The 9,619-nt window shown below is 46.3% G+C and overlaps 1 protein-coding gene across 1 annotated transcript; it reads right to left on the minus strand.

Moving 5' to 3' along the window:
- Window positions 1–1,313: 1,313 nt before the first annotated feature.
- On the minus strand, window positions 1,314–3,014 carry CHST9 (carbohydrate sulfotransferase 9). The gene has a single exon (XM_006108326.3). It carries the CDS (start codon window positions 3,003–3,005, stop codon window positions 1,929–1,931), a length of 1,077 nt encoding a protein of 358 aa, XP_006108388.1. The 5' UTR covers window positions 3,006–3,014; the 3' UTR covers window positions 1,314–1,928.
- Between the last annotated feature and the right edge of the window lie 6,605 nt (window positions 3,015–9,619).

A 9,619-nucleotide genomic window follows, 5' to 3' on the forward strand; every position in this document is an offset into this window, starting at 1 on the left:
TAAGACATATTCCAATGACAACAGAGATTTCATATTCATATGTGAGAGGGTATAAGAAATGGACAAATTAATGAAGCGAAAAGAAAGGACGGGAGGAGTGCCTGCATCCGCTGGTAAGAGAGGAATTGGACGCACATCCCAGCGGGGACCATCCTTTCGCTTTTCCTGTTGATCAGAGAGCTCACGAAGTGAAAGATTTCAAAACGGAACTCACCCTACGTGGTGCAGCGAAATTCAAATGATACAAATGAGCTTACTCTGGAGTAGAACTCCTCAGAGAGAGAGCACAGCTCCGGAGTGTGGTCTCGCGGCGCGAGGGGATGGAGTGGACAGGGAGCGAAAGGTCCGTGTGGAAGGTGTGCCGCTGACGGTGGGAGACACAGAGGGGAGGTGTGTGCAGAGACTGCAGTAGCTCACGAGTGCTCGGCCCTGACACGGAGAACCAGAACGGAACGGGCGATTGCAGCTATGTTGGTCTATCACACTCAACTACAAACACCTGCTTTTCTGTGAAAGACATTTCTGAGTATTTACTGACAGAAGTGATGGTATGGGGAAAGCCACATGATGTAAGCGAGATTTGAATGACATGTGGTTTAACTCAGGGCAACAGCTGACCAGTTAAAATGAATTTCCCACTCAAATGTGTCTTCCACTTCAGGGTCCTTCGGAAAAAAATGTCTAAAATGCATTACGACTGCTCACGGGGGTGACACATGGTCTTATGTTCCCGACTCTGATTTAATCTGTGAATGCACTGGTATTTGACTTGGTTAGGACAGAATATTTAAACTTAAAAAAGTACCTTAATTTGTTTATGCAAAAGCCTATTAAGATGCTCCCAGGGGCGCCTGTTCTGTTTACTCTCTAGAATATAACCCATCTTTGAAGTGGTGCATTCGTTTTTTGGGAAGTCGTTCCCAAGCTGAAAAATTAGACCGAAAACAAAGCTATTCACAGAGTTCATGCCACATACAATGCTGTGCACATGATGCTTTGATTCCAATAATGCTCTTATAAAACTCCCTTATTGTTTGAGGTCTATAGTCGGAGTGGCAGCTTTTGTTTTTTGATGAGTCTTCCATCCTGAAACAACCACCCCCCCTCTCAACCCCTCCCCCGCCAATTAAACCAGAATTAGGAGCACATTTCTATCTGCCGAGGCTTAAACTCAACCCAACCGCCCGCCTCAGAAGCAAAGGCCCCCAGTGGCTGTGCTCATTTCTCTCTGCGTAGAGACTCCAGAGAAAACGGAATTAATTCCCTTCTGTTTCCCTGGAAGAGGAAGGTTTTTTTTGTTGCTTTGATCTGAGCATGTTGTGCATTTTTTATTGGCTGTTGAATATAGAAAGCCAGAGCCTCATCTGGTGTGTCTGCTGCATTCTCATATTGTAAATCACACAATGCCTCCCAATCTAAAGTGAAACGCCCAGGCCCCAAATGCCATTTCAAAATCAATTCGTCATTGCAGTTGATTGAAAGATTTCCAGGGTATAAGAAAACTAGCCAGGGTTTGATTCATATGCCTCAGATTGCTAGAAATATATCCATGCACGTTATGCCACCAATCCAGGATGGAGACATCCACTCATGCTATTTTAGATCCCTCTTCCTGTCGTGGTGGGGTCTGCTACAGCGGATGGAGCAGCTGGCTGGGTTATTGCTTCTATAATCTGATCCATAATGCAAAAGCAGCTCTTTCCCAAACATTTTAGAGTAACCCGAGTTGTTCACATGTCTCTATGAGGTAATTTTCCTATAACTTTGTGCCAATTGGTGTCATACTATTTGGTAAAAGTCTTCATTAAATCAAGGCAACTGCATTTAGTTAAATCTCTCCCCTATGGAGAATTATAGGAAAATTACAGTTAGCTGATTCAAGGCTGTCCTCATGAAGTAAATACAGTGTTTTAGAACATGAATGCAAACTACAGAAATGGAGTGGTATAATTAAACATCAAGTAGTCCAAGTGATAGAAGTCATAGATTAATTGTCTCTCGGTTCTGGTCAGATCCTTTAAATACTGTCTCACCACCTGAGCGCTGGTTCTTTCATCGGAAGAGTGCCTGTCCTTGAAGTTGGGGAATTTCAGCTCTTTGGGGGCACCGATCAGCTGTAGAAAGTAATTGGCATCTTCTTCCAAAGTTTCAAATTTCCCGACAAAATCGTAGTTGATCAGACACGGGTAGCAGAGCTTGCTGACCTTCTCCCAGTGAATGTCCATTCCTACCGGACGGTGGGAATCCAGTAAATAGTGAACGAACTCCTTGAATTTGACTCCAGAGCCATTATTGAAGGCTTTTTCACAGGCATTTGGCCGGTATTTCTTTATAATTGCTTTCCCAAATACCGGATGGTAATAACTATTGGGGTGTTCAAATTTGTCCCTGAAGGCTGACACTAACCTCTCCATGGGGTCACGAACAAACACGGCTTTGGTGTAGGTATTCAAACGAGTGTGTATCCCTTTTAGGTCAAAGCTGTCCAGTTTTCTCAAATGCTTCCCGTAGTGGACGGCGTCATGGGAGATGTTGTAGGCCGAGGGAGCCAAACCATTCAGGACCATCAGAATCCTTTTCCAGTTGGAGCAGCCAGCCTTCGGCACTTCACAATATAAGACTTTGTGTTTATCTTCCACATAGATCCTGGACACCATGTGGAAGAGATGCGACTGAGGATGGCTCCCTCCACCGTATTTCCTGCAAAACTCCTGCAGGAAAGACCTGCGCTTCTCTTGGGTTGCATCCGCCTCCCTCCATGTGTTGTCCTTGACTAAGCTTTTGTTCAGAGGGCGAGTGTCCAGTGGCCAGCTCATTCCTCTGAACGTCTTGGAAAGGGTCTTAGTTCCTTGATGTTTTTCCATCAGCTTAATGGTTGGTGACTCTGTGGTCTTGCCCGAAGGGTGACCTTCTCCTTGTGAGGGACTGGTCTCCCTTAAGACCCTACTAAACCTCTCAGGGTTAAGTAGAGGATTTTCCTTTTTTTCCTTGGAACCCTCAGGCATGTGGAACTTGGGGTTCTGTTAAAATAAAGAAGAAACATTGAAAGCACATTCACAAATGTGGGTATAGTGATAAGAAAGTTGACATTTATTTTAAAATACTTTCAGGGAGAGAACCTCATATAAGCTAGTAGAACAATTTAGCGAAGCATGCCAAAGGTACATATTGTAGTAAGCTTCTTCACAGAAAACATAACAATAAAAAATGGTATCCAAAATGATTCATTTTGAATAAAAAATTCATATTATATATATAGGCTATGTATATGTTATTATTCATTTGGCACTAATGTGCTACCTTACACTAATAGATTTTCTCATGCTCAATTATCTGAAAATTATTGGGATCAAAACATAGTTATTGACTTGAATCTATGTCCATAGTAAGTTCATTATTGTTTTTGTGCTATCCTTGCATCTATGGCTATCAATTATATAACCGTACAAAATGCCCCAAAAATGGTATCCACAAGATGGAAAGAAAAGGGCCCTGAATATTTATCTTAGCTTTGCCTGTAACACAATACAATGTAGTTCAATCATTCTGTAGGTCAATGGCTCTTGAGAGCGTGCGGAATGTGCTATTTTCCAGCATTGATTTAGTTAGTCCCCCTGAATGTCGATACAAAATGTAGTTGTATTTGGTTGAAAATTGTTGTTGTTTTGGGGCATTTTGTAATAATAGTTTAAAGTCATAAAGTAAAACTTAAAATTGTAGCAAGGCTAATTATAAAGTTCTGATAACCACTTTAGTTTTCCAAGGACTTACACAGAGTATTTCCCCCCCTTGGAAAAGGCTTTATTTTTATAAATTCATGTATCACAATAATTTAAGAACTATAGTCATACTAGAATACAATTTCATTCATGTATGAGACCTTCCCTCTTCCCCAAGTGAAGAATGACTAGGGAATCCAGAAAAGGCTACTTGATGTCCTCCTCTGTATCAAAAACAGGATTAGAACTTAGTTCTCTGGTCGGTAGGATGAGCCAGCCCATCTGCCCTCTGCTCTTCATCTGACTGCATCCTACACCTTTCACAGTGACGGGGTAGAGACAGACATGGGAGGAGGGATCTACAAGGCGGTATCCTCCAATAGGGACGGAAAGGATAAGGACTTTGGCTTCTACTCTGGTAGACTAGGTCGAGTTTGGAGAGCAGAGACATAACATGATCTCACTTAGATTTGAAAAGAGTGCTTGAGGAGGAGACGAGAAGACTGGAGGGGAGACACACATATGGGGTTGTCAGCATGTTATTGGGAAAAAAATTAATGAGTTAACGATGTGCTGTGGCAATAATGCATGGGCTCACCAGCCTAAAGGTGTGTGTGTGTTGCGGGGGAGTGTAGAGGAAAATTTCCCAGGGGAAATGTGTATATATAGGGAGATAGAGATATAATATTTTCCATTTTATCCCAAAGTGTCCAGAATGGTCTATAACCTATAGCAATTGCTCAAGACCAGTGGTCGGCAAACTGCGGCTCGCGAGCCACATGCGGCTCTTTGGCCCCTTGAGTGTGGCTCTTCCACAAAATACCATGTGCGGGCGCGCACGTACAGTGTGTAGTTGACTTAAAACTTTAAGTAAAGTTTATTAAGTTAATTTTAGGGAACATTGTGGAGTGAAAGAAGATATAGTGTCGAGGATTGAGAAAGGCATGTTGAGATGGTTTGGACATATAGAGAGGATGAACGAAAGGAGATAGACGAAACAAGTATTCGAGAGGAGTGTGGATGGGAGAGTTGAAAGGGGTCGACCTCCGCGAACGTACCTCAATCAGATTGAGGATGTTTTTAGCAAAGGCCAGCTTAGGAGCACCCTAATTAAGTTAATAACAATGTACCTACCTATATAGTTTAAGTTTAAAAAATTTGGCTCTCAAAAGAAATTTCAATCATTGTACTGTTGATATTTGCCTCTGTTGACTAATGAGTTTGCCGACCACTGGTCTAGACTATCTGTTCAATGAACAAATGAAAGAATGAATGGACTTAGGTGTTCAAAGATGGTTAGGCGTTTTCTAGCATATTGAGCCAAAGAGCTGAGGAATGAATCACGGGGGGTGGGAGTCACCTCCAGGCACCATGGTCCTTCCACTAGCTGAGCTTCATATGAGGAACCCCTGATCCCCACACACCAGCCTGGGGAACCCCATAACACAGCTGCCAGAATGTTTAACTAAAACCATTCGTCTGCTGTCTGCCCAGCGGCTGCCGGGACGACGTCAAGACTCCGAATCCATCTTTACTCTGACCAATGACTCCTGGGCCATCACGTGTTCACAGATAATAGAAACTGTGACTTGAGGTTTGGAAGGTCAGGGGGCTATTGGTAGAGGGCTTGGGCAGGACTCAGCCCAGGCCTGCAATGAAAATGCCACTACATTTCTGCTATCCTCCAGCTACTAGAACTAGAAAGAATAACTGCTATTATTATTGTTTTAATAGTAATTATAATTATCCACCGTAATTTATGTGCCCCTGATGACTCTAACAAAAACAAAAAAATCAACCATCCACTGTGCGCTCTGGGCCTTCTGCTTGGGGTCATCACACTCCCCTTCCATCCGCAGGACCTGCGGCCTGTCAGCGTCCCCCGAGGTGCGTTCTCCAGGTGAAAGCTGGCTGCCCTCCGCCCCCCCCCCCTCCCCGCCTGGGCTCTGCCTCCCTGGCACTTTCTCAGTGGACGGAACCTCGCTTACTCGAACCCCTCGTTCCTCAGGCCAGCAGACAGGAGGCTCTTTCCTGCTACTCAACCGCTGCCTCCAGGATGGCTCCTCCGGCCTAACCTCCGGCTTCTGTGAGGCACACACTTCTGGACGGCCAGCCTTGACCCTCCTTACACTGGCATCTGCCTTTGTCCTTGATGCTTCCACCTCACGCTCTGAAGACCTTGGCTCCTCGCTCAGATTTTGTGCCTTCACCCCACTTTCATCAGCCTGGGCAGTGACTCTGAGCCCCAGTAAACCCTGGTTCCTTGACCACCTCACCTTTCACAGCAGCGCTCTCTGCTTCACAGGGACTGCGCCACAGCCAGAGCCTGCGCCACCCCCACGATCCCCTGACCGCCGCCGTCTAACCGTCTAACCGTCCGCTCACTGTTACTTCCAGCTCCGCAGTGCTGTGCCCACGTTCCATGATGGTACCCCAGCTCGCAGCAGCCAGCAGGCCTGGCTCTGGCCCCTTAGGTCTCAGAAAGTCCCCTGGATAAGGAAGTGTTTCCAGCTCACCTTGACTACATTCTTTCCCTCTGAGATTTGCTCCCACAGAACTCTGATCTGCCCCCACAGCACTTATGAAATGTGAAATAATTTCATGTACTTCCATGCTGCCTTTCCCCACTCCCTCCCACCTCTCTGCACTAGAATACGACGACAGAGGCCTTATCCTTCTTGCGCTCTGCTGGCTCTCTGGTCCCTAGCACAGTGCCTGGCACATAGAAGATGATCAATAAACAGCTGGCGAAGGAGTCAATGTGATTATGATGTAACGATGGGCTTCCACACAGTCATTGTATGACCTTGTCAAAGACCAACAGTGCTAATCAAAAGGTCAAGATTAACTCAGGGAAATAATTTACCAATTCTTGTTAAGGTGCCGAAAATCTATGTTCAAACAAATCCTTGGCAGGAGGGAAGCAGATAACAGGCCCGGGTGGAGGTGGAAAAGTGGGCGCAGTGGGCGGAACCTCACCTGCGGCCAAACCAGCCTGGGTCAGTCGCTCTGTGCTGCCTCGGAGCCCTGGAGGCTCGCCCTCAGGCCAGGCTCCCAGGCCTCGCTGTGGGCACCCCGACCAGGATCTCGGGGCTCGGGCACCCGGCTCTAATTTAGACAAGCTCCCCAGCTGTTCCCCAGGCAGTAATGGTACTTGGGGACCACTGAGCTAGAGTAGAGCAAAGGAAAAGAAAAAACAAAGAAAAGCTCATCTCGTGACATCCAGGTGAGAGAGGCGTCAGGGATGGTGGCCGTGACTGCTCAGTCAGCAGCCTCAGGCTCGGTGAGCCGCGGCAGGGGTGTCCCATCACTAAATACCCTTCCCATCTGTCCGTCCCCTGCGCCCTGTCCCACAGGCCACTCTCTAACGCCTGCTTGGGCTAGAGAGAGGACTGCAGGAGAGAAAGGTTCATTGCGCCTAAATCAGACTTCCGTCTCCTGTTGGCTTATTTAGCAGGAGTCAGTTTCCTCTGCTCTGAGCAAACCAAGATGTGGGCAAAGTAACAACACCCATGAGGCTTCCTATTGGATGCCCATTAGACCTTCTCATAGCAACCGCTTATCCTGTCAGCGCTCACCGTGTAACAACCATTATTAGGCCGTGGTGACACCTCTCCCCACCCATCTGCCTTCCAATCACAGCAGAGGTTCTCCGAGATGGAGGAGTCTGGACGAAGAGAATCAAGGTTAATGGGATTTTAAATTTGAGGCTTATACCACTGAGTTTCCACCCTCACCATCATAGTAATATCAGTAAGCACAGTAATCATAACACTTTTCCCCTCAAAAAATTAAAAATGGAACTTCCATTTGGCCCACTGATCCTACTTCTAGGAATATATACTAAGAAACCCCAAACACCAATCAGAAAGGATATATGCACCCCTATGTTCACAGCAGTGCAATTTATAATAGCTAAGACTTGGAAACAGCCTAAGTGCCCCTCAGTAGATGAGTGGATAAAAAAGCTGTGGTACATCTACACAATGGAATACTATGCAGCTATAAAAAAGGAGGATTCCTTATCCTTTGAGACAGCATGGCGGGACTTGGAGAATACTATGTTAAGTGAAATAAGCCAGTCAGAGAAAAACAAGTATCACATGATCTCACTCATAGGTGGAATCTAATGAACAAAATAAACGGATGAACGGAGTGGATCGAGAGATAGGGAAGCAGGGAACAGATTGACTCATCTCAGAAGGAAGGCGGGGGAGGGGGGCAGGAAGGATTAACAAAGAACTTGTATGCATGTATGCATACACCATGGACACAGACGACAGTGTGGTAAAGGCGGGGGGGGGGCGGGTGTTGGGTGGAGGAAGTCAGTGGGATGGAGAAGAAGGGGACATCTGTAATACTTCCAACAATAAAGATAAGTTAAAAAATAAAAATAAATACATTTGAGGCTTATACCAATGAGTTTCCGTCATCACCGTCATAGTAATATCAGTAAGAACAGCAATCATAAAAAGAGTAAATTCTTACATCTCCATTTTCCTCCAGGGCACTTCATTCTGATTGTCTCTAAAGCTTATCTTACCTAATAATAGACAAACATGTAAATTAACCGTCCCTCTGCTACGCTCACCAGCCAATCAGGGGAGTATGCAAATTAACCCAACAAAGATGGTGGTTAATTTGCATACGTAGGGGCGAAGCGGCGGAGCAAAGACTGAAGGCTCCGTCTGGAGCAGCGAGGACTGAAGGCTCCGTCCGGAGAGAAGGCCTGGGTCCCGGGTGCCGGAGGAAAACCGGTGCCGGCAGCCAGGGGAAGGGAAGGCCTATTGCATGAATCTCTTCGTGCACCGGGCCTCTAGTCTATATATATAAAGCAAACTTATCCTGTTTCTCCCCAAAGGGGCTCCCTCTGTGCTCTGTTCTATTTCTGAAAAGGTTCTGTTACATTCCGGCCGCCCTCACGAAAGCTGCGAGATGCTTCAACAATAAGAAAGTAAATTGCTTCATTTGCATCTCATCATGCTTTTTTTTAAAAAAAAATCCTTTTTATTTATTTCTTAATTGGATATTCTTTAGTATCCTCCAATTAGCCTCCCAGAGAATGAATACCAAATGAGTCTCCTAAAGCATTTTATTTTTCATCCCTGAAAATTTGGAACTGGCTCCACTATATATAAACTCAAGTCCCGATTCCATCGCTGGCACCTGCAGCCTGTGGCCGCGGGGAATCCTGCCACTGTGTGTTCTGCTTCTGTCCTGACATGTCCTCTACTTGTTTCCATCGGGCTCTCGGCACCCCCCGCCCCCTGCACCCATGGTTTCCTCCTGCCTTGGGATGTCCCAAGTCTCCCGGGCTGATCTAAAAGCCGCTTCCTCGTGAAAACCACCCACATCTCCAGGAGTCCGCTCGCTTGGAAACAACTGTAGCGTGTAGTCTGCACCCCTGCAAGGAAAGTGACGGCTTCCCTGCTCACTTTGACCTTTAATGTTCTCACTGGAGAGACCCTTCAGCCACAGAAAAACTGTACACCATGGCAGGCGCGATTGCTTCCCACCAATACCTTTAAAGAGTAGGTATTGTGGCAGCGTTAGTTGAGAGATATGCACCTGCAGATAAAAACCCAGGAGTCAAAGAAGTCTAGTGGAAAACGTGTGGCGTGGGCATCAACTTGGCAATAAATCTGGGAGCCTTGCTGTTCTTAGTTTTCAGGGCCCCTCATGAGTGTCGCTCCCTGTGAAACCTCCGCAGATCGTCAACAGTGAACTCGATGGCTCTCTGCTCTCGCCCTCAAAGCCCCGGAGCACCCGCGACAAGCAGGCACTGCACGAGGTGGCCAGGGAGGCGCGGCGGATGCGGCAGACGTGGGCTTTGCCCCCACGGAGCAGATATTCCTGGAGGGAAAGTCTATTCAGCAAATAACCACGCATTATAGAACGTC

This window comes from Myotis lucifugus, unplaced genomic scaffold (genome assembly GCF_000147115.1).
Source record: "Myotis lucifugus unplaced genomic scaffold, Myoluc2.0 scaffold_2083, whole genome shotgun sequence".
NCBI lineage: Eukaryota > Metazoa > Chordata > Mammalia > Chiroptera > Vespertilionidae > Myotis > Myotis lucifugus.

What these genes read in the sequence shown, in the direction of transcription:
- CHST9 (XM_006108326.3), bottom strand. Translation starts at nt 3,005, where the DNA reads ATGCCTGAGGGTTCCAAGGAAAAAAAGGAAAATCCTCTACTTAACCCT.